Source organism: Ixodes scapularis, unplaced genomic scaffold (genome assembly GCF_016920785.2).
Source record: "Ixodes scapularis isolate PalLabHiFi unplaced genomic scaffold, ASM1692078v2 PGA_scaffold2__306_contigs__length_199485367, whole genome shotgun sequence".
Taxonomy (NCBI): domain Eukaryota; kingdom Metazoa; phylum Arthropoda; class Arachnida; order Ixodida; family Ixodidae; genus Ixodes; species Ixodes scapularis.
In genome coordinates this window covers 158,815,462-158,840,937 of record NW_024609857.1, presented here as the reverse complement: position 1 = coordinate 158,840,937, position 25,476 = coordinate 158,815,462, and the positions used below count along the sequence as shown (strand labels likewise).

The 25,476-nt window shown below is 46.0% G+C and overlaps 2 protein-coding genes across 2 annotated transcripts in view; one reads left to right on the top strand and one right to left on the bottom strand.

The window, feature by feature from the left end:
• The window catches only part of LOC8029617 (brefeldin A-inhibited guanine nucleotide-exchange protein 3), a 174,526-nt gene extending 173,172 nt beyond the window's left edge, over positions 1 to 1,354 (top strand). Inside the window, exon 36 of the mRNA XM_040206181.2 lies at positions 803 to 1,354. Within this exon, the coding sequence (XP_040062115.1) occupies positions 803 to 1,045 (243 nt within the window). The 3' untranslated portion in view covers positions 1,046 to 1,354. The remainder of the gene's footprint in view (positions 1 to 802) is intronic.
• A 9,490-nt stretch (positions 1,355 to 10,844) lies between these two features.
• Positions 10,845 to 25,476, bottom strand: part of LOC8029620 (runt-related transcription factor 1) — a 48,355-nt gene continuing 33,723 nt past the window's right edge. Inside the window, exons 4-5 of the mRNA XM_029992725.3 lie at positions 18,591 to 18,821; positions 10,845 to 12,063 (exon numbers count right to left, since the gene is read on the bottom strand). Of these exons, the coding sequence (XP_029848585.3) occupies positions 11,294 to 12,063; positions 18,591 to 18,821 (1,001 nt within the window). The 3' untranslated portion in view covers positions 10,845 to 11,293. The remainder of the gene's footprint in view (positions 12,064 to 18,590; positions 18,822 to 25,476) is intronic.

Here is a 25,476-nt window from a genome sequence, read left to right as displayed (position 1 = left end):
CGACTTTGTGCAGCGTTGCCCACAGATGGTGAATTTTTTTTTTTTTTTGTAAAATTTGCGAAGAGCGAATTTACCTGAGGAAAAAGTAAAGAAAGAAAAAGGCTTATCTCCTAGGGAAACGCAGCGACGCCACCGGTCTGCAAACAACACGGCGCCGTTTCGCGCGGGAGACAAGAGATGGCGCAAGCGGTCGTGACGCCAACTGCCGGCAACGAACGAGCAGACGACGCCGAGAGCCGGCCTTTTTGCAGACAAGGAACTACAGTTCCTTGCTGTTACCGCGCCTGTCTTTTTTGTTTCTGCGACTGTCGCCGCCTGCGGAACGCGCGCCGCTTTTGAGTCGAAAAGATCGTCTGCTAAAAAGGCCTGCTCTCGGCGCCGCATGCTCGTTTGTTGGCGGCGTTTGCTGCGCCATCTCTTGTCTCCCGTGCAAAACGGTGCCGTGTTGTTTGAAGACCGGTGGTGTCGCTGCGTTTCCATAGGAGCTAAGCATTTTTCTTTCTTTACTTTTTCCTCAGGTAAGTTCGCTCTTCGCAAATTTTACAAAAAAAAAAAAAAAAAATGCGCCATCTGTGGGCAACGCTGCACAAAGTCGTAGCGCGATAGGTTAAGAAACCGAATTTTCCGGTCGATTTAAAGAGCCTGCCATCTCCTTGTTTCACCCTATTAAGCAGTTTTCGTAGATCGTTTCGAAACCTTCGACAGCTATTCTCGATAAATATGCGACGCACGCGTGAAGGCGTCGTCAGCGGACTGTCGTGTTCCCTTATCGGAGTTACCGGAACGAGAAACTCCCGCGCAGGATGCGGAGGCCCACGTCCAGGTGTGGTCCCAGCTCGCCCAGTCTGTCCTGGAGCTGCACCTGTCCCTCAAGGAGCCCGAGTTCCTGGCTCTGGTGCCCGTTTTCTACTCCGGGGTCGAGGCGCTCATCGGAGCCGCGCCCTCGGAGCCAGAGCTCAGGGTTCTCGCGGCTGACTGGCTGCACCGGGTCGCTCTGGGCCTCGGCTTCAGCGGCGACAGCGCTGTCGCGGCCCGTCGGTGCTGAACGGGATGGACCAACACCTCTTATGCTCCCTTTCGCGCCAAGTTCGAGAGCAGCCTGGCGAGGTCAACTGCGCGCGGACCTGGTGTGGGAATTTGTGTGAAACGTTGTAGAGACCGGAGGCCCCTAGTGGTGAGTTTGTGACGTCACCTAGCGGAGGCCGCAGATTGGATGCGAGCGCTGCGTCGGCGTTTGTCCGGAACTCGCGTTCAATGTCTGGCCAGCGATGGCCTTCGGCAGGTGACGTCACACATTTAGCACCGAGGCCTCGCGATCGACGGAGGCTCGAAGAGACGCGCATGCTGTTATTTGTGTATAGACCGACACGCTGTTTACAAACAAACCCGCGTTTGCCCACACCAGGTGTGGGCACTGCGCTTGCGCAGAAACCAAATTCGCGCGAAGCGAAGCGTCTGCGCATGCGCCGTGCCGTCGACAGCGCCACCGCAGCTGCGTGACGTCAGGGCCGCGTGTTGGTCTATACTACAACTTGCCGACGTTCCCTTTTTGAGTGTGGTAAGGTTGTTGGGGGTGAGGATTCGAATCGACACGCAGGCATCTAGTCTCCGTTTTTTTGTTTTTCTCGAGTTGCCTCGGGTTTGCTTTTATGTGTTTATGCAAGATCTGCTCACACACTCACACAAAGCGGCGTTTTGTAGCGTTAAAGGGACGCCCAAGACAATTGTCAGAAGTCGCTCTAGTAATTTAATATTAATATCTTTTTTTTTTTTTTTTTACAAAATAATGACGACACCCTTCCGGGAATGCGATGGAGAAAGTACGAAGCGGGCATGCGCCAGTGGAAAACAATTTTTTTTTTTTTAATACAATAACTGGATGAATTTTTTTACAGGTTTTAGTACAGGTTATAATATGCTGTGCATATGCAGAAAAAAACAAAACATGTTCCTGCGCACACGTGGGGAGTCTATGAGCCAGGCGATTCGGTCCTTTTGAACCACCAAGCGCAACCAACAGCAACCATATTATGCGCGAGACCTACATTATTTTATAACTTAAAATCGCAAAAATGCCATCTTCAAGGGGCTAACAAAAGTTCCTGAGATGTTACATAAATATAACAAAAAAAAAATACTGTCTAAGCAACCTGGTAGTTGCATTCTACATACTTTCAAGCGTGTGCATGACACATTAGGTTGCGATAGGACAGCATTAAGCACATAAATTCTTCTGCGCAAACTGGGAAGATGCCCCAAAATTACAGGAAGAGCACGTTTGAATGTTACCACAGATATGTAGCAACACTCTTTCGCGGCGTGTAAAATGATCTGTTGTTAATAAATATACGTGAGAAGTCATATCCACAGAAAACTGCGATGAAGAGGCGACGGCTAGGCCTACTTCTTAACATAAATGTGATGGCGGGCATGGAAATGGCTCACATTTATGCCGTTCTGGGTTGCCGGGAGTTTTTCAAATACGTATTTGAATAATTTCGCGATCATAACCTGTCATTATTTTTATACATAAAATATGAAGATTCAAAGATAATAATAATAATACACCATAAAACCCCAAATGATTTTTTTTTTTGTGCGAAATATTGCCGTTTTTAGCCCGCATTTCCTCTTAAGATGGCGACTTGGGCTAGCTGGTGATCGTGGGACAATACGCCAAAAACATGGTCAATTCTAAGGAAGAGCTGGACAGGACTCCCACGTCCTGTCCAATCTTACAAATTGTCCGTGGTTTTTTTTTTTTTTTGCGTATTATCCGGTGGTAAAAAAGTATGACGTCGCAGTCGTCCTCAACACGGAGGTACAAACGCGTGACGTTCCGGGAGTTTTCGTTCTTTTCGTACCGGTGACTTTTGCCTGTATGATCAGTTGGTGGACTGTTTAACCGATTTGCGGGGAACGTAATTTCGACGAATTAAAAAAAAAAAAGAAACAGGTGCAGCGTTTTTTTCAAGGTCCCGCTGTTCAGAACAAGGACTGAGGAAAAAAAAAAGAATCGGAAAGAATCGAGAATCTTTTTTGCGAGGAGTGCGGGAGTGCAAGGAAGGCTGAACGTTGAGTGTTGTGTGCGGCTGGTGATGGTTGCGTTGAACGAAGCTTGTCGGATTTTGTTGAAATTTTGTGAAGGTGCGGGGTCTAGTGCCAACCGATTTTTACTGTTGTTGTTTACTAGTCTTGAGCTGGAAGCGAGCTTGTGAACGTGTTTTTCTTTTTAGAGCGCTACTCAGAGAGATTAACTTTTGGAGAACATCCGAGAATTGAATCTTCCGGAGAACTGTGACGTCATTTTGTGATATTTTTTCTCTGTTTCGAGTTTGCGCTCATTGTTTTTGTTTATTTTTGGATGATTTCTTTGTATTCTTGACTTTCTTTGGATTGTGTCGAAAGAAAATGAAGCGTACATCACTGATATTGTGTTTCTCTGTGCAGCTTTCTAGAATTGTCGGCTTATTTAGTTAAAAAATATACCGATAATAGTTGACGGAAACTGACCCAAATGCTATTTTCTCACGCGCTACTCTAAAAAAAAAAAAAATAAAGAGATACCGATTGTGGACATTCAGGGTGCTTTATGATTTATCTCCGAAAGTTCTCGAAGCACAGTAAGCCTGTTCAAGATTGCATTTATATTTATATATTACCGCAAAACTAAACTGCTATTTCAACACTCGTGGAAAAGATATCAAATAAAAAGGAACGAAGACTGCGGTGTCATGTCGACTTATTTCTAGTTTTCAAGTTTAATTTATGGCCATGAATTTTATTTTTACGGGGCGCTGTTCCAGGGCAGCTTTTTCTGGTATAACTCTCTTCCGGCGCGTTAGCGAGCACCGACACTGCCGCTGGTTACTTTTTGTCGTGCTCGAGGTGGCATCTTGCTGGCCATGGCGAGACCACGAAACGAACCTGAATTCTTCTTATTTGCTTCGTAAGTACGTGTTCTCGGGCTTTATTATTTATTTCCCCGAAGGTTCGGGGGAGCTTTCTGGTATCAAAGTTTTGTGCGTAAAAAAAAAGAAAAAAGAAAAAAAACGGCATTTGTTAGGGCTTATGTCGAAAAAAACAGTTGTGCGTAGGATTTCCCAGTGTGCGCGTAACCCGCATACTTTTAAATTACTTCGGTGGCACTAATGCCCGAGTCCCACTAGGGCGACAAACAAAAGCAGCCGTCACCGGCAAGCCTCAAACACGTGCATCATGAATGCGATGGTAACTTTGGCAAGCTTGCGGTGTCCCGGTGCGCGTGAAGTAAGCAGGAGTGATTGCGAGACTGTCAGTGATACCTTCCCGTGCATGCTGTACGGGCCCGGGGCTTGTTGGCGTCGGTTGTTTCTCCTTGTCGCTCTAGTGGGACTCGGGCATTATCAAACAAAGTAAACGATGTGGTTTCCCAGGAAAAAAAAAAAAAAGTAGCAGCCTCGAGGAGCGTCCATTATGGGCCTCCTGCGCTGAAGCTTCGAAGAAACTGTTGCGCTCCCATGTTGGGTAGTACATGTTCACCTCATTGTTTTTTCGCACTATTTATGGCGCCTTCCCTGAGCTGCTGCTTCCTCTGAAGTGCCGAAGAACGGGTAACCACCTTTGGACGTCCGAAATCGGCTAGATACAACGCCGCACGACAATCGAAAGTTCTAGATTCATGCCACCACCGCTAGGGTACGCTTATCTCTGGGTGGTGACGTCAATCATCTGGCGTCCTGACGTTTTATTTTCTTTTTATTTGGAACGCGTCTCTTATCGTCTTAAGCCTGAATTCACATGGCGCGATTTTACTTGCGATTTCGCAGTTATGACGTCGCTCGTGCGGCAGAAAAAGCGTGGTGGAGGCTGCGGTTCTCAACGCCGCAGTTTCGAAATCCCACGAAAATTTGGATTGTGTGAATCTGGCTTTATCTTTGACCTGCGCTTCAACCGGGTTAGAATTTTTTTTTTTTTTTCGTTATCTTGGTCCGCACGAGAGCAGGCACGCTTCTACATGTGTGACACTTCGAGGCGCTCAAGTTTATAGTACACAAAACAAATCCAAACAAGTTTTTTTTTTTTTCGCAGCTCCCACAACGCAGGAGGTCTGTGGGCTGTGTTCCTGGTCAGCGCAAGATAAAGCTGATCACGAGTAACAGGCTGAAGAAAGGGAGTAAGAGGGATATGTGTCGGGCGGTGGTCTGTGGGTTGGATCAGGGAGGTGTTAGTGACCAAATTTAGTAATTTAATGTAATTAATTATTTTTATTTAGTATTTTAATTTTGTAGTGTAATGTAAGGATTTAGGGTGATTCATTGGCATTACTTTAGGTGCGAATCTTTGGGTCAAAGGGATGAAGAATTATAAAGTCTTAGTTGATAGTCAGCGGTGTGTATGTCTCTGTTTCTCCCTGTCTGTGTTTTCTCCTTATCGTTCTAGCTGACCATTTACCTAAACTGATCACGAGTTTCTTTCAGCGAAGCCTGGATTTTTATTCAGAGATAACTCCAATTTGTTTTTGTTTTTCTTTTCGATTATTTTTTTTTAATTTGGATAAAATCGGCTCCGGGGCTAATTTTCGGGGTTTATCGGTGAGTACCGAAGAACACGGAACCCCATTCTTGTTGAACTGGAGGTCCCAATGTTCCTCGCATATATACAACGCGCCGGCCCGTATGGAGCCGCTTGTATTGTGCCCAAAGTGGCACACTTAGAAAATATAACTGTCTGGAGAAACAAGGTCGTATTTTCATAAATTGCTTACGAATGAGCGCGTGGCTGAGAATAATGGGTGTTTAAGTAAAGCTGAGAATATAGAGTATAGACTGTTTTCCTGTGACGGTTGCCACGTTAAATTATGACGTAGTTGGGTTGGGCGACAAAAACTAATGGAAATAGTTTAAGCATAACTATACATAAAAAAGGATTGCCAAGAAAAAAGTACAACTATTTGCACGAACTCCTTGAATTCTAGAGCCTTCCAAACGGCAAGGAAAGTTATTTCCGGTTTTGGCCCCACTCAGCTATGTCAGAATTCAAGATGGCGGGCGCCACGGAAAAACGGTCCCGAAGTGGCGGGTTCGCAGCCGCTTCGAATCTCTGGTGTTCTTCGTTCCGGCAGCCTTGCCACAGAGCGCTTGTGAGTTTAGGCCAGAATGACAATGTCAGGTGAGAACCCTTGATTGGATGTTTGAGTTTTGAGTTTGATTGGGTGGGAAGACGGGATCGAAGCGTTATCTCATCTCACTCTCGAGAGAATAGCAACCCAAATTTTTGGCAAGTAATACCTCCGTCGAAGAAAACACGCAGAATCCGTACTAGATACCTAACGGGGCGTTGTGGTTCGATGACGCGAGTGGCTGATCGTCGCCCATTGGAACACCGGCTCGAAGTTGAAGGGTCTCGTCCCGTTTAGCGCACAAAAAAGAACCACTATTCGTGCAAACATGTTAAACATATCTTGTTAGGCCACTTTTTTTCTTTTTTCACTCGAGTATCATCACCTGGACTCAAAAGTCGGTGCTTGTGTGAAAGGTTGTACGCAGCAATAGCTGGACGGCCGTGGCATTCGAGTGATACCGGAATACGTTGAGGAGAGATAAAGAAGCCGAAGAGGCAATCGTGTTGTTTGTTTCGGCGTTTGAGTTTATGAAAGTAGTCTTTTGACAAAACAAACGTGCCAAAATATTAGACCTTTCTCGTAGTTTGTAAAGCCCGATTCACATGGTGCGGTTTTGCTCGCGAATTCGCACGTGCGACGTTGGGCGCCGCAGTTTTCATCGGACTTCTTTCGCCGCACGAGCGACGTCGCAGTTGCAGTAACGGACCCCAAACAAACGAAGGTAAAAAAACAAAAAATCAATTGGGCTTTAGAGTGTCTTCAAGGGTATCCGACCTGGAGATATCAAATGTGGTGTCCGTTATTTAGAAACTCCTCCAAGTAGATAAAACTGGCATCATTGAAATGTTTGTTGCATGCGTCCAGAAACATCTGCAAAACAGCTATTAAAAAATAAAAAAAGAAGGGGGAGGGGAGGAGGTAATTATTCCCACAGACAGGGAGCGCCGTGACTCTGATTAACTGTCTCAAAGCTGATATATGGCAGATGCGGGGAGCAGCACGAGGAGCATCCTCCGGTTTGGAATGCAGGTCCGGGGCTCCAAACGTTGATTAGTTGGACCCCGGCTCGGCTTCGCCGCCCAGGGTGAGGACCCCACCGACACCCGCCGCGTAAATAAAGAAACGGTTCGCGGTCCCCTGGCTCTAAAGAGCCCGGCGAAAGAAAAAAAAAAAAACTAAAAAAAACAAAACAAATTTGTTAAAGAAACCAACAGAAGACGAAACAAAGTTTCTTATGCGTTGAGCATTCCCTCCAAGACAAACGACAAGATCGGACGCGCCTGAACTCACGCTGCTTGAGTGCGCGGATAAGTGATTTGTGCGGCATTGTGTTGGCGCGATTTGCATTTTTTTATCCTTTTATATCGTTTTTGTGTGTCCTCCGGTTAATTCCGATTTAAATTCCTGCCTTGTCTGCCTCTTTGATTTATTTCTCACCTTAGATTTCGTCGACATACTACCACGCTGCGTGCGCGAAGCTAAAAAAAAAAAGGTCTGAAAGCGTTTTATTTTTATTTTTGGAGGGCGATTAAAACCGTGATGCACGTATCGCCGCTGTGATGTTACTTTCGTTTACATAGGTGATTAAACGAATGAAATTGCGGAGGTTGTCTCAGCTGGTAATAAAAACCTAAAAATGAACGTCCTGGAAACTTGAGAGCGGTAGGCGATGTTTTGCTAAAAGACTGCCTAAAGGGACACTGACAGAGTATTTATGCTCGCCAAGGTTTTTATTTGTAGACGACATGTGACTGTGAGAGCCCAACCACCCGGAACACAATTTGCGGCTCGAAACTCGTTTTTTTTTCCATCCGAAAGCCGCTGATCGAGAACTGGCCGGCTTGAGTCGCTCTCACTCTCTTCTCCGCAGTCACGTGCCGTTCTCTGTGGTTTAGACACAACCACGAAGGATAATCAAAGTCGTGGGTCATCGAAACTCACACATAATAAAAATTGAAAAGAAATATGATACCCATTTTTGTGACTTGCAGGAAACTGCAAATGCGTTGAATGAAAAAAATAAAAAAAAAGTAGCACAGCACGTAACTTCCGATAAGTTTCTTCTCCTCTATATTTATTCTTCCTCCCCAGTCCAGTTTCGGTTTCGAGAGTTGTGTTTTTTTTACTTTATTAAACATATATCTGATGCTGTAGCAAAATATTGATTGGCTAGTCTTCTGACGGCCACCATGAATCGCCTGGCAAGAAATCAATAATAAATATTGGGGGGTTTCATTGTCCCTTTAAAGCAACGCCATGAAGAATCTAAGTCCTGTGAACCATCGGATGCTGTAATAAGGCTCAAAGGAAATGTTCCCCTTCAAGTTGTTGCGAAGTCAGAAGATTCTAAGCTTATGTAACAGTTACCTGTCTCGTCACCTAGTTGTAACTAACGCGCGCGCGCGTGTGTGTGTGTGTGTGGGGGGGGGGGGGTTGAGGGGGGGAGGAAAAGGATAAAGGAGGGAGGCAGGAAGTATTTTGTGATTATTTAGTCAAAGCGTTAAAAAAAGTAACTAACGAGTAGTTAAGTGGTAGATAATTTGTCTGCCACACTACAGCGCATTAGTGTCAGCGGTGGTGGAAGAGAGTAATGAGGAAATCGAGATAAAAATAATAATAAAAAATATTAAGAGGGGGAGCTACTCGAAGCATACAATTACTAGTTCTAAATATGTCCGCCGTATGAAAATGACTTCTGTAAAAACAGCAGACCTGTGCACCATAGAGAAACTTGTCACTTGCCAAACGTTAAAAATGCGAGCACGTTGCCTGGTCGCTGCTCAGTACTCCAGGCCACGATATAAGAAAGGATGTGCTCTAGGCGCAACTTCTAGGAAAGAAGTGGCCCAGAGCGTACCCTGGAAATCTGAGCAATGAAAACATTGCCAAGAATAACGTACGGGCAAACAGCTAGCAGGCTGCGGTGTTAAACATATCCCTCTGCTATTCGTGCAATGCTTTCGATGAGCTTGTCTCCATTAATATATTTTATCATTTTAAGTTTTGATATGATCTGTCTTTGAATCGTGCGCTTTAAAACCCCACCCGATTGTCTGCCACCTATTCGCAACTTTTTCCAGACTACTGTTGCTTCGCGTTTTGTCCGCTAGGTTCTTGGAACTCCTTAACGCGGTCACGAACGAACGGTTGTTCCTTTGGACGGCCTCGGGCGTTGAAAGATCAATGCTGTGACAGCCATGTGCTAAGCAGGGCTAAATGCATCTGCCTTTTTTGTGATCACAAAAAAATCTGTGAATGTCTGAAGGTTTAAAATGGTGGTAGAGAAAGTTTTGATGAAGCCGCCGGCCGCTGCGATATTAGGTGTTTGTGCGTCTGAAACGTGCTCTCTCATGCCGACATGAAAAGCTCACGGTATTGGACCGTCCTCCCCGCATGCTGTGTGCTATTGCCTCTTGAAAGCAGTGGAATTTTCTTTATTATCTGCAACTAAATATCTGCAGGAGAGGCCCCGCCCACAAGGAGCTAGGCTCCGCCCACAGAAAGAGCTAAGCTCGGCCCGCGTAGAACAGGGCTGCTGTGCCGATGGTGTTCTGGTAAACCACTGCTCAGTGGCAGATACTAAATGCCATCGATCGGACAATTCTATGAAACATAAGTGCTAATCGCCGAGCAACTATGCATGACCATAAAACCGTAGGTTTCGCGGAGTTCCATTTTGCGACGCCATATATATGTTACTTTTTTTTTTATTGAGTAGATCATTTTCGTCTGAGAATCGGGGAAAGGGGGGGGGGGGGTAGACATCTGCGGGTCAGCGTGCTAAATCATTGCAAACTTTGCCCCCAATACGGAGCACACGCGTGGACGCCACTTTGGAATCCGAGGAGCACGCGCCCAATGGACGAAGGCGGCATCGTCTCACAAGATGGCGGTCGTAAAAGTAAGAACTTCAAATCAAAGCCACACATCCGAATTTCGCTGTCGTCGACATTGTGTCTGTCTTTAGACCTTCATGTTCTGCTGTGTCGGTTGTTCAACCGTCGTACAGATGCACTTCAAACATTCTGAGCAAAAGGGATTTGTACAAGAACATTTGATAAAGCGCGCTGCTGAAATAAATCACATGCACTTCGCGTGTTTACTGTCAGGATATTTCACGGCAGCAAGTATTAGACAAAGCGCAGCGCAAACACAATACTCACGGAAAGACAGCGGGCTCACAGCCAGGTGGCAAACTTTCTTTAAAAAAAAATACCATTCTCTTTTCCCAAGAGGCTAAATTTACCTTGTGATGTGCGTTTTGACAATTAACGACACCTAAGATGGAAAGAACACGAGTTCATTCTACTGCTACATACCATGAGTTTTTTTATGAAACCTCTACTGTCATATCAGTTGAGGCCGTAAACAATATTGTTCCTTTTTCAGAAAGTTGGAAGTGACCCTTTTTCCTATGACTTTCCAGAAAGGATGGAGATAAAGTGTGCGCTTAAAACAATCTTTATTGCATTTCAGTATTGCCGGCAGACTCCAAATAGGCCAAGCTGAAGTGGGCTACATATATATATGTATATATTTACAATGCATTTAGTTTTATATTACATAGCGGTCCTATGACAGCCACTTTTAAAAGTAAAAGAAAAACACTGAGCTGCGGTTTTTAGCCGTTCCCAACGCGAACCAGAAGACGACGTTTCAGAGGAGGTAAACATACGCTTGCACATTTACGGGGACCTGAATGTCGGGGACGTCTAAGGTCACAGTTGATAATGGGTGTATACGTACGATAACAGGGTTATCACGCAAAGCAAAAACACGTGCTGAGATCAAAATCTTTGGTTGGACTTTCTAAAACATCGAAAACGCATGCTGACCGTCTCGCGGTTATGTTCTCATGCCCGCCACGATAACGAACACGTGACGTATCGTTGATTTGATTACAGCAGTCTCCGCCTGATAAACGGACGATCAAAGGTCCTAGTTCAGACGGCGTCTGGAAAAGCATCGATAGCACCACAGAAACGTGCGTATTAATACGGTCAAGAACGACGAGCCCTTTCCAGGTCATGATCACGGTCACGTCCGACAGAAATCTCTTCATCTGGTGCCCAACTGTCTGCCATGGCTCCCTCCAGATGTTTGCTGGTTTCACATTAACAACGCCGAAACAGGAACAGGTCCTTCCGTAAAATAAATAACATCGCTCCCTTCCCATTTGGAGCACCTTCCTCAGTAAGGACGCCAGACGTTGTGATGGTCTGCTGGTGCCCTCAGCGAGTCCAAGATTGAGTTCCCGAGCGATGACGTCTGCACCACCACATCATCGACGTGCTGGTGCGTCCTCACGTTGGACACGTCCGTCGTGTGGATCATGGAGTCCTGTCTATGCGCCGCCGAGGTCGTCGTCGTCCCAAACCCGGCCGCGTCCATGACCGACCTCAGGTCGTTTCCGAGAAACTGAAAGGACGGGTGGGACATGGACCCGTACAGCTGCGGGTAGAGCAGCGACGGTGGTACCACCGGAGGACTCAGGTAGACTCCCGTGGACGTCGGCGGCGCGTTCGTCATCGTGGTGCCTGCCGTCGACGTCCCGTTGGCGTAGTACGAATGGGCCGGCAGGAAGCTGCCGTAGTTTCCCGGGTTGGGCAGGAAGTCGAGGCTTGAGGAGGACGGCGAAGAGCTGGAACTTCCGTTGCCCCCGTTCGTGGCGGTGGTGAGCAGCAACGAAGGTGGTGTCTTGGTGGTGCTCGGCGGTGTCAGCAGGGAATCGCTGTGTTGAGCCAGGGACTGTGCTCCGGTCGCCGTCAAGGCGTTAAGATCCAGAGTGAGGGACCGTGAGGAGGACAGTGGCGAATCCGAAGGTGTGGCGTTGTTGGGGATGGCGGCCGTGGCGCTGGTGCCCAGGAGCGTGGACTGGGCGGTCAGCGTGTGACCTGCCGAGACTGCGTCCAGTGGGCACGAGGACAGGCTGTTCGGAGAGTTGCTGTTGTCCAGCAGAGCTGCAGGAAACACGGGACGAGTCCTCGTAAGCACTACGCTGAGTGACCATGCGAAATGTTATGGAAGGCTTACGGGTAATCACAAAGTGGTGCTAAAACGAAACAGGAAATCGCTCTTTCCTGTCGCGTATAAAAGGAGGTCAAGAGATGTGCGAAGAATGCCTACCGATGTTCAGGAGGCATATCTATTAGGTGCAAGAGTTATTCGAAAGCTGTTACAGCAAATTATTGTTTCCAGAATTAAGTCATATCGAAGACGACCAGATTAAGACGACCCAATAATTTACATTGTAGATTTCAGTCATTATGACCGCTTGCGATTGAAAGTCGATTAATTCTCTCGTAGGCCAGGCACTGAGGCTTTCACCTGTCTTGCGGCAATAGGAAAAAGAGACTGTGCGGTGTCGTAATATTTTAGGTTATTTTTTTAACGACTAGCTAATCACAGCTTTCTTAAAAGGGACATGACTGACATAATTTCATCATGCATACCGTATTTGCTCGAGTATAATAGCCGCACTTCTTATGAACAAAGTCCTCGCGTCTACTTTCCTGCAAAAGACACATACAGCCAATCATCGCGCTCTGCATAAAAAGATCGCAGGGAATCCCCGAGTCGAGAACACGATTCTCCGTAAATATGCGATCTGAGCAGATACCATTTTCGCGTGAAGACGCTATCTATGTCCCGTAAATCGCTGCCATATTTTTTTGCTGATCGCGTTGAGTCGCTATTCCCGTGCCCCGCGGGAGGGCAGACCCACAGGCTTTGTTCATAAACAGCGCGGCTATTGCTTGAGCAAATATGGTAGTGCTAGCTGACAACATTATGCCCTTACAAAAAAAAAAAAGAAAAAAAAAAACAGTAAAAAACACAGAACGTAAAGGCGCGAGTGAGGTGGCGTACACTGAATATTTTGAAGCTACCCTAGACTGAGTAAACATGTATACGTTCTTCCCTTGGTGTAAACTTTCGTATTTCCTCAGTTTCGAGTTGCTTCAAAATGAAACAGTAAAGATTTTTTTTTTTTTTACGATACTGTCGAGACCGGCATTAAGGAAGTCAACGGGAGTGGGAAATCACTTCGCTATATCCGCTATTTGGTTATAACTGACTTACGTTATAACGAAGTGCAACAGGGAATGGGAAATCGTGATCACTTCGCTGTAGCCGCTATTTCGTTATAACCGGTCTCGGCAGTATTTAAAGGCTGCGTTAAGCGAACAGTTTTGAACTGCTTGGCTTCTCCTTTCTGAAGGCCGGGCAAGTCGCTCCCCAAGCGCGGTGAAACCCAATAGACTACTTCCATAAAGCCCTGCATGCAACACGGCGCGCGTTGCACTCTGGGAACTAGGGATGTCGCGAACTTTTTTCGAATCGAAGTTTCGATGATCGAATCAAGCGGTTCGAAAGGTTCGAAAGATTTCGATTTTTCGAATTGTCTATATCGTAAAATTCGACGGAGGTCGAATTTTCGAACTTGTTAAGGTAAGAAGTTCGACGCTTTTCGAACCGTCGAACTTATTACGCTAAAAAATTCGATCTTTTTCGAACTTTCGAACTTATTGCGCTGCAAGGTTCGATGCTTGTCGAACTTTCGAACTTGACTGACCAAAAAGTTCGATAAATTTCGAACTTTCGAACTTATTTATCAAGAAAATTCGAAAAGTTTCGAACTTTCGAATTCTGAAAAGTCAGAAGTTCGACGAACTTCGAACTTATAGGGTAAAAGTTCGACGTTCGTCGAACTTCGAAAGACCGGCGGACGGTTTCATTTGATTTCAAGTAGTGGGGTACATTCGTAATTTTTTTTCTGGAACTTTTACACGCGGTGCTGCGTTCGTTACGAAAGACAATGTCATTTATTTCAATGTTCTGGCATGCTTAGGTTTAAAGAAATAAATCCCCGAAGGGGCGAGGACGGACGACGGGTTTTTGACGATTATCGTTTGTGACAGATTTGAAGCACGCTGCAGCCGGAGCTATTTATGGTAGATATGTTATACTTTTTTTTAAGAATGATCTATGTATAGCGTAAGTGCCGTCTTAAGATGTGATTATTGTTATTCAACGTGAGTTTCGAAGAAATGTCCAAACATGTATCTGCATGCAATTATGACCTAAACTTGATATTTATTTTCGTCTAAGTTGTTAGAGGTATCGCATTTAAATTAACACCACAGACAGTACATATCATTGCCATCTGCAGAATACAAAATAATATATTTATTGTTTTTTCACGTTAAGGAATAAATTAACTCATGGCAGAAGATTTCTAGTAGTGTTCAAGTTCAGCACGTCATTAAAAGAAAACTTTTTTTTTTTGCTTCACGTTCCTGGGACGTGTTTCTTTTAGCCTGTACACATTTTGGTAAAAGAAACTTGTTTCGAAGTTCTGACCCTCTGAATATGCAAGAATAGAACACTTCCGACGAATTCTTGATAGTTTTTTTTTTTTTCTCCTGCTTTTTATTTCCGCATTTATTCTTTTTTTTTTTTTTTGTTACTATCGGCACAGGTGTTTGGGTCGAAAAGACAGCTTTGAACTTCCGAACCACTAAGCATGTGACGAGCAGTGCCTTCTGACAACGAGTTTCTAACAATGACCATCTACGCAACCTTTTATGCAGTGAAGAGCGACAGTAGCTACACATATGCATAAATAATTTCAGATTAAAATAAGCTCGACCACGCCCTCTTTCCCCGTATTGTTTTCTTTAAGAGTCCGAAATACCTGCAAGGGGGAGAAAGAAGCTGAAGCCTCCCCCCCCCCCCCCCCCCCCCCCCGCCGCTACCCTCTTTCCCCCCGTTTTTCCTCTTCCGACGCCACTTGCATGGTAGTAGAACGCTCCTCGACCTCGAGTTGTGTCGCCTTTTGTGCTTTTTGCGAGGCGATTCCTCCGTCCCAGAAAATAAACCTCCAGTACAATTATAAACTTCACCGGATCGGATTACTACCAGCGTGCAAGGGAGCTAGTTTGCCAGGTCGCTTCAAGGTTTCTCTGAGCCTCAACCTCCTGCTCGCCCCTGACCGTTTCGAACTGGATGAGTCTCGTAAAACAGTGTGTTCGTGCAATCACTACTGCGTGATAAAGACCCCCCCCCGGGGGGCTGGCGGTCACAATTCTGCACTGGCAAATATTCTAGCACCACGTCCGGGACACTCGTCGTCTCATTTAATTGCCTTACCAACTTCGCAGAATCTAGATATCACACCCTAACTTTTCTAAACTTGATTTTGTGAAAACAAGTGAGTCGTGAAAACGTTATTTGAAACTGAAACTGTAGAAAAACTTGAAAATCGGACTTCAAACTTTGAAAACTTGGATTAAAAAAAATTCAAAATCTTCAAAGTTTTTTTTTTTTTTTTTGAATTTAGCGTTAAAAGAGAATCGAAACTTTCGAACTTTTCGAACTTTATGCCAAAAGAAATTCGAAATCTTCGAATTGTTCGAACTTCATGTCTATAAAAATTCGAAGCGTTCGAAGTTTTCGAATTTTTTTTACAAAGAATTTCGAAATCTTCGAATTTATCGAACCTGAAGTAAAAAAATATTCGAAATAATCGAATTCGAAATTTTAGAAACCGTGAAAGCTTCGAAATTTTCGAATTCGAAACTCCGCTGTGGACAAAAGTTGCGAATTTTTCGAAATCGAACCTCGGTCGGTACGAAAATATCGAAATTTTTCGAAATCGAACCTCAGTTCGCTTCGCAAATATCGAAACCTTTCGAAATCGAACCTAGGGTGGTTCGCGACATCCCTACTGGGAACTAGTTGGCCAGGGAGGAGGGTGGCATGGTTTCGGTTTCGATCGACACGTCGCCGACAAGAGATTATACACACGGAGCGTGGACTATTAACGGCCGTTATCTCATGTTTTCTGGTCCCGAGAGCGTCATTTCTGGCTTCTAAACTAACCTAAATGGCTAGACCTCGAAGCTTTAGCACAAGCCCGAGACGTATAGCTTGTCTTAACACATGCTTGTTGTATTTCTGTACTTGAGCCTTTCCGTTAGCGTTCCAATCGAGGTATGTGGACTAGCCAGTGTTTGGAATTTCGACGTTGCGAAGCTCGGGGATCTTGCTTGTGTACGAATCAACAAGCTGTAGCAACCATGCATACATCGAGCTCGCGCCTTTACATTGGTGTTGTTGATCAGGAAGTTTGTTTGTTTCGTGCGTCCATAGACAAAATATTACTTTTCGCAATTACTGTTTTTCTTAATACGCCCGAGTACGCTAGGTAAAACTCGGAGGCGCCATTGAAAAGCTCAATTTTAACTTTCTTATCTCTTATCTGTACTGACCCGCAGCACTGCACGAAGTGAAGACCCCACCCGCTTGCATTCCACTAATATTCAACATCGCGTATGCGCCTAAAGTTATCCTGCCAATCATATAGGCACATTCGCACATACAGACCGTTTTAAGAAAGCAAAAGTCGAGCACTTGTGTCAAGAATGTTGCACCGTTCGCCGGAAGTGCGCCAGACGTGCATGAACCAAACGAACGAAACTATTCAAAGCGCGGTTGACGGTCAATCGCTAATGGCCATAATATTTATTATGCGTTTGCTTTCTTCCTGCCTGAGTATGCCGAGATCATTTCGGACACAACGTTCAGGCACAGATCTTGGGCGTCAGTAATGCTCGTCCAAAAAGGCTTAGCGAGGAGTAGGGGACGCTTGTTAGGGCCTCCGTCGCAGCTAGCCGATCTCAGCGTTTGCGAAAACTTCATCTTCTATCAGTATAAAATTTGAGTGGGAGATATATGATGACACGAGGAAGACATCAAAGTAACTTTTGTGCAGTAGTGAGGTCGACTTTATTGCGTTTCCTTAAAAGTTCATGCGTCAACGCTGGGCTCAACTTTGATTCTCCTGTGAGGATGCGGCTTGCTTTTCGCAAAATGAAGTAACAAGAAGCGGACGTTTGGCAAACAAAATACGTGTAAGGCTCCAGATTCCAAATTTCAGTTCTACTTCACTGGTACTAGACGGGATCATTGAAATTTAACTCAGAGATGCACTCGTGAAGTGAGGTGATTAAGCCACGTCTTATTACGTTTGCACACGCACTCATAATATCCGGTGTTTCGGGAACCAAGGAAAGTGCCCCGGTCTTCGTTTTGTATCGCTCGAGAATAAGTGTATTGTACGCAGACTTGTACCGTACGCATTACAAGTAATCAAATTACTTGTAATCGATTACTTTTTGGAGTAATTTTGTAATCAGTTGATTACTTTTATTAGGCAGTAATCACAAGAGTAATCTGATTACTTTTTGGAGTAATAAAATTACTTGTAACCGTTACAATTTGTCCACGGGACCCTTACCCCCCCCCACCGGCACACGCCTTTTTTTTTATGAAATGACAAAAATAAAATTTGCTTTCTTTTTTTGCGAACGGAAAAAATAAAGATTTTTGCTGAGGTCAATCTCTTTCTATGTACAGTTTCTGTAGAATGTCTGTTTCCTTTTTTTTTTTTTTCGAGCTGGGACTGGGAGTGGGGAGCCCCAGGGATGCCACAGTGCGTGACAAAGGCCATTCAGGGCGAAGTTTGAGGAAGCAGAATGTAGCTTTGTGAGTCCTTCGTTCAAACTAGCCCCCTCACGCACACACACACAGAAATAAAAAAATCCTGCTTAGGGTACCTACTCGCAGCCCGTAGGAGAACCAGAACCGAAGAATGCCTAAAGCGGATGCAAAATATAACAAAGGCAGTTGAAATATTACCCCATTTCCCCTACGTGGTCTTTGTGACAAGCAATGTTTCGAGTTGAGAAGTGGTCGGGGCGATCTCTTCCGCTAATGGATACTACACATGATCCATTTCAAATCCTGGAACTGCTGCTCTTTTGTATGACATGCGAGGTCATCCACATGTGAGTAATAAAATGAGCGACGCAAACTTTGAGCGACAACCCTTGCTCAAGCTTAACAAGATCTAGAACCCCCTCCGCGCCCTCCCCCCCCCCCCCCACACACACACACACGCACACACTGGCGAACGCCCAAATCATTAAACGTCTTCAAACGAATTCTATGCTTGTGTCCGCATTGTGAAGGTGCAACGACCACGAAGAGGAAGCCAGTTTTTCTTCTTCAATACATGTGCAAATATTAAATATAGGTTGGAAGTAGTTAATTGTTATGAGCGCTAAAGATGTGTCTTCACAAAATAAAGTAATCGGAAAAGTAACGATTACTTCTTTAAGTAATGGCCAATTACTTTGGCCGTCGAGTAATCAAGTAATCTAATCGAATACTTTTTAGCCGAGGGTAATAGTAATTGTAATCGATTACTTTTTTTTAGTAACGTGTACAAGACTGATTGTACGTTCGTAAAAAGTCAGATAATCGAAAACGCAAGCAGCGCGTTCGGTCGCGGCGTGATAGCATGAGATGAAACTGCCCAGTCGAAACCGAAACTGAGTGGCCAACTAGCTCCCAGAGTGCACTGCGTGGCATTTCGCCGCGATGGGGCGCGTCGGTTTTGGAAGAAGTCCATTGTTCCGCTCACCCGAGTGCAGCGCCATGCCTCCCGCGTCGGCCAGCGAGCCGCCCACGTTGGCGGCCAGCGAGTTGGCGGCGGCGGAGACGACGGCCGAACTCCCGTCCAGCGAGTAGGTGACCGAGGGGCCGCCGAAGCCCCCGGGGCCCGCCGTGGGGCCCAGGTACGGGTTGTAGTGCGGGTAGGCACCCCAGTGGGCGTCGGCCGCGCTTAGGTGTTGCAGCGCCGCCTGGGTCAGATCTGCAAACAAACAAAACAAAAAGAACATCAATGTTGGTTTGTGATTTTTAAGGCGAAAGCCTTACTTGTCCCATTACTTCAAAAAAACGCCGGCGTTGTGCTCGAAAGGTGGTCACACCAATACGTCATTAAGCACACGCCTCAGAAATAGAACGCAAAGAAAAGCAGAGCAACGCGGGTGCTTCGTCACGCAAGCCGTCGTGAGGCCGGCGGGGTTTGCCGCGCCTCTGCGGTGGGGTATACCTTGATATCACTGACCGCCGGAGCGCCGTGTGAAAAAGGCAAGACGTGGCGCGCTGCTTGTAGGAATGCTTTTGCAATCCTACACGTAAGCAGTCTTAAGTGTTTCTGCTGAATGTTCGTTATTAAAGCATAGAATCCTTTTTAATTGAACCCCCATCCTAACCATATATCCACCCGTTCGTCCGTGCATTTCCCCGGGAAAATGGATGTCATTTGACATTATACGGTATCGCTTGGCGCAACGAGTTGACGCCGTGTTGTCACGTCACGTGACCGTGTCGCGTGACGTCTGGTCACGTGTCTTGGTATTACCTGACGTACATTTTTTTTTCGCTAATTTTATGGGGGAAATTAATGAGTAATACATCTTCCTCGGTCCCCGAAGCGACTGTTTAATGTCTAGTAAACAAATTTAAACTAGCGCTCCCCGACAACTGCATTCCTTGCGCTATAAAACTTTAGAAATGAAAGTCGTGAGTAATTTTTTTTAATGAATTCTGCCATTTTAGGAATAAAAAGTTATCTCTATATCGTTCTCGTTGGCGGTTTTTGCACCACCGAGTTATTAAAGGAGCGGTGCAACGATATTCAATTGGAATGTTTTTCACTTTACACGAGCTCACTGGCACTAGTGGGACTCAAGGATACTCGCACCCAACGCCGCTGGCCAAAAAACTCCTTTGTAGCGGTGTAATTTTAAGGACAAAAGCGATCATTTTCATTCAATCCCTCATTTGCAAAATTTGATGACTTAACGTGGGGATCGCAGTACACCCCAATGACGATATTTGAATGCGGTTCATAGATTGGACCCGAGCATTGCGTGGGCACTCGATTTGGGATCGTGATAATTACTAGCTCGAGAATCATTCGGCTATTGGCCCGTGTCCAATCGCTGCAACGACGACAATAGCCGAGCCAGAACAATGTCGGGAACTCAGCGCGTGCCCTGTGCTTTGCCAACCCCAGCTCGTGGCTGTGATCAACATTGGCGGCATATAATCGGCTCCAGATCACGTGGCCGCTTGTTTTGGCTGCGAGTTGAGGGGGTGAACGCTGCTCGTTTTTCTTTAATTTTTTTCTGAGACTTCTATTGCGTGGGGTGAAGAACGAACTCGTGTTTCATAGGTCATTAACGTCAGGGATCCGTTTTAAGTGGTATTTGCGCAAAGTACAAAAATTGTTGCATCGCCCCTTTAAGAGTTGTAGGTAGTCCCTCCATTCGTAGCCAATGATTGAGCGAAGTTACTCCAATATAATGACGTTGACACAGAAAAAGTTGTCCCACGGGATTTCAGTTTCATACCATGATAGAGGGGTGACTTTCTCACTCGTACAAATATTAGTTCTATAGAACTAATATTTGTAGAAATTCGCTGCGTGTAGGAATACACCGTTTTGTGCGACAGTTGACATGTTGAAGAATGACTATATCAAATAGTTCGAGTATAACTGCAATTTACAAATTATAGCCGGCAAAATAAAGCAAGTGGCACGAACCACATGAATGCATGTGCCGTCCAATGGGCAAATAAAGAGATTTGGTATTTTGCCCTAACCTATTGTCAGGTCCGAACTCAACATGGTGGCCGTCACGAGAAACCTCGTAGACATGCGAAAAGCATGTCTACGAAGTTGAAAACCGACAAGTGTATTTGATTTGATTTGCGACTAGTATTTGGTCCCAACCTATAGTCAGGTCCAAACTTAACATGGTGGCCGTCACGAAAAACTTTACAGATATGCGATTCACAAAGGTATCTAACTCCAACCGAGTTGAAAACCGACGAGTGTACTTGATTTGATTTACGACCAGTAGTGCATTATCACCGATGAAAGATTATAACATTAACAAACGATCTCCAAAATACTGCCACCAGCAATAAGCTTCAGAAGATGTGCTTGGAAGAACAATATCATTCTCCCGGCTGGCGTCTTTATCGCGCAGTGTTTACTGTTACGCTACCAATTTGTCGATGGATTGCCTTTAGCGGTGACTGTAATAGAGACACCGAGACGTAGAGCTTGCGTCGTTGGCGGACGCTGTACGGGAGACTTTCCGTATTGATTTAGCGTCTCGTGTTTGCCAGGGGATTGGACCGAGTTCATCCGTGTTGACCCGGAGACTTGCCTGCCGCTCGCGGATAAGGTTATTAAAGTCGTTGCCGTTAAGGGCGGTCACTCGCGCTCTGCTTGGAGATGGGGGACTCTATTTCAGCGGAGCCGCACTTATTTGCTCACCACCTTTCGGCAACGTCGGACGTGAATTGGAGGAGAGGCGGAAGAAGTCTGCGGAGAACGGCTGTTGCGCTGCGTCATTTCCGATTTCGCTTGTAACGAGATTTGTGGCCGTGTGTTTACAAGGCTGTTTTCTAAAGAAAGGATGTATTTACCAAAGCAGGGCCCGCGTTTTTAGACGAACTTTAAGGCCCCGTCCGTTTAGAGCGGAAGACGTCGAACACCGCTCCTCACAAAGTGAAATACTCCTCATTTGCAACTTTGATTACGTTTCCGCAAAAATCGGTCACATTGAGAGACACACGCAGAAAGACACAAACGCGCGCGCACACACACACACACACACACGCGCACACACACAAAAATACAAACACACACCCACCCACACACACAAACACACACGCACGCACGCACGCACGCACGCACGCACACACTGTCTCTTTGCGAACAAGCAGCATTGCGAAGTCTTCGCGACGAGAAGTTTGGGTATCGACGCCTGGTGGAGCGTTTTCACAACCCGCAGTGAGGATACTTCAACTTCCTGTGCTGGTGTAAGCAGTTGCAATGCCAAGCTTCTGTGTACTATGAAAATTAAAGCATAACCTCGGGGGTAGCACGTGCACTACCCATAGAGAGGAAAACGGGAGCGCCCCTCACGAGCTTCTAGTAGTAGATATAAGGAGGCGCTGCCTCACGAAATAAAGGCCTGTTCACACAGCCCCGTATTCTTACGTAACGTTATACGTTACGTACCACGGAGCCTACGTCTTCATACGCCGAGAGTCCCCGGAACATCTGTACTCCGCACCAAGTATGGCAACCAGTTTAAAGAGCAACTTTGCACGCGACGTTCGAAGCACGGATGTCCTGGTAGATGCTAACGTAACGTAAGAATACGTAAGCAAACGGTTCGGTGTTGTAGAGTATAGCAAGGGCGATAGAGAACGCTAATTGACCTTACACAAAACCCAACGTTCCTTTTCCTTTTTTTTTTTTTTTTTTGCGATTCGTTCGTGCCTTTGGGGTGTGGGGCACCATAGTCCCGGACATAATGAAAATAGCCGGAAGGAGTTTTCCCGACTCCAGGACGAGCTACCTACCCTTGGTCGTCCTTCGGCGTCTCACGAGCCTCGGCTTCCACTGTGCAGCCAAAGCACGGCGGAAAACGACGAGCGCGTGTAAGGAATTTGGAGAGAAAGTCGTCTGCTTCTTGCCCAGGAGTTACGGTGACGGCAGAAAGACGCCGAGGTCCGATTGGTTCCGACTGGAGGATAGTGGGTATACCGCAATGCTAGCTGCCTCGAGGTCTACCCACTACCCGTCCAATCGGAACCAATCAGAGCTCGGCGTGTTTCTGACGTCACAGAAACCTCTGCGCAAGAAGCAGACGAACTGGCGCTACGCATTCGAAAGAGGCGCCCTACCGTTTTCATCAGTGCCAGTGAGTGTAGCGGAAAGTTCTTCTTCATAAGCAGCTTGGCCCGCCGTGTTCTTACTAACAGTGGTCCCGCAGCTTGTAGCGCGCTGCGGGACATAGACATAGAGCTTACAGCGAATTCATTTCGCAACCGTTCAAACTGTCTTTACTAAAAAGTTTTTTTTTTTCCACAGCTCGTGTTGATGAACCGCGAAACATTATCGAGTTATCGCGCTCCTTGGGCTAGTCGACTTTTGAATACGTTGCTCGATAGCGAGGGTGGTCTTCCAGTGCCAGGTTGGGTGGCCTTCCTGTGCACATTCTCGAACTGGGAATTGAGATTAAAATTAAAGCGGGTCGAGTAAAGCCGAGTTTAAAAAAGGAGAAATGACTCACTTCGTTGGCTCGGCTCATTGATATGCACGAAGGCGACTGCGGAGAAAGAAAATCTGGCCGGGTGGAGGGGGTCACTGTTCTTCATCGTTCGCCGATCTCATTCTATTGTACCCCCTAATTATCATCGAAATTGGATCTCTTTCCCCCCGACTATTTACTCAGTCTTTTGTAACTGCGAGACCGTCACGTCTCGCGTTTTTCCGTTGTTCCCGCGAAATTGTTTTTGTTTTTTTCCGCTGTTTCGATGATTTGCCTGTCTTCACGGTGTCGCGTAGATTAATTCTGCTCAAGATTGGACTCCTCATGACGTGTTAAGTGAATAGCAGTTTTTTTTTTCTCTCGATTCTTTGAAACAAAGAAACAAAACGGAATATCTTCTGACCGCCATCCACGTGTGCGTTACTGTCGAGGAGCATTCAGTACTAAAGTCGTACTCTGTGACAGTGGAAAGCATTGTTCTGCGCACAACCGCCGAATAATATGTAAAGATTTGTATCGAAACACGGAAAGATAAGCTACAGTTCGTTCTTTGACTGGCTACTCCGTATAGGTGAAGATTGCTGCGGCGTGAAGATTGGTGGCGGTGTGAAGATTGGTGCGGTGTGAAGATTGGGCACTTGTAGTGGCCGATCTTTGAAATAGAAGAGCTAGGGAATAACGCGCATGTGGCTTGTCCATAAACAGTACAAAGGCCTACACCTTAGGCGAGGGTCGCTCGAAAGATGCAATAGCTTTCGTGCCATCGTAAGTACCTGCGAAGCCGGATGTACACCCGTGAGCGATTTGAAGGTGAACATCCCCCTACTTGTTTTTGACGCTCCTGCAAGTTTTGGAACAAGCTCTGTTCCAGAAGAGGGCTAGAACGCAAAGTTTAGACCCCAAGCCACCTACCATTTGAGACGTTGGGAGTTAATATAGCTTTAGAGAGCCGTAAAAACAGGCAAGAAACCAGGTAAGGTGTTCACCTTCATATTGCCGGCGGGTGTACGAGGGGCGTTAATAAAGTTCGTATTATCGGCACAAAAATTTGAAAAAAATTGAACAGAACAAGCATTAACATGAGCACGAGTCTCTCGAGTTTCCGCACAGTACAAACATCGCATGCTATAGTAGCTCGAAATGCCGCTAGGGAGTCGAAACAAAAATGGCACCGCCCGCCGGTGCCAAGCGCATGCAGTGATTTTTTTTTTTTTTTTTTTTAAATTTGAAGGGAAGCAATGCCAAGGATATTCATTCCAATCTGGGAGCATTGTTCGGGAACAACGCCCCAGTTTATGACACTTTGGTTAAATGGCGCAGACGCTTCCAGTGTGGCCAAATAAGAGGAAAGCATTTCAAGGACGGCGACTAAGGGATTGCTGAAGTGGAGCGATCCCTGAACACTCAAAAGGAGGAGTTCTATAACAATTGCCTCCGGCATGTGGTGCATCGCTGGAAGAAGTGGGTAACTTTTGGCGGCGAACATGTAGAGAAAGTCTCAACTCCTACTCGAGTTTGACTGCTGAATCTTTATTCCTTCGTGACAATAATACGAACTTCATGAACGCCCGTACACGTACGCGAGCTCCGCTCAACGTTCGAGCGTCTTCCATTCGCACGCGCGAATCTTGCAGTGCCAGCGTCGCTGAGGGATTCGCTCACGTTTATGCGAAGACTAGAGACAGCTGAAACTAGAGTCAGTAACTATAAGTTTCACTTCCCAGTAACTGTACTTCAGCCAACTTGTTTGTTAAAACGAATGTCGCCCGTTACCCGAAGCTTTTACTTGAAATCGCCGGAAACGGCTTTCCGTACTGCAAAAATGTAAAAAAAAAAAAAAAAAAAAATCCGCGACAGAGCAAAACGATGTTACCTGAGCGTCCTGGCGGCGCCCTATTCGATGAAGGCCCAGTAAGTAACATTTTCAACTTGTGTACTAGGCAACGAAGTAGTGGCGCCCACGAGACGATTGGGGAAAAGAACCCCCGATATGAGGAATGGGTGAAACGATGGGTAGACTAAAAAGGTCTCCAACAGTTAGCGATGGGATGAGGGCAGACTGAGGATGCCCAGTGTCAGAGTCACAGAGAGCTCAAGAAATGGCAGAGTGTGAACAATTATGTTCACACTCCGTGCTTCGCGATTGGTTCTTCGACGTTCTTATCGGCTAATGCCGCCATCTGATTGGCCGAGGAGCGATAATGAGATGCACGGGACTCACAACGCCCTGCATTTCTTAAGTTCGCAGTGACTATATATGCCTGCATATAACCCCTGACCCATTTTTATCTGTTGATTTATTTTTACGTCCTCGGAGTGAACGAAGCGGAGTGATTTACTGCAGCGTTCCGCACCCACCCGTCTTCTCGGTTCGGCGTCGCT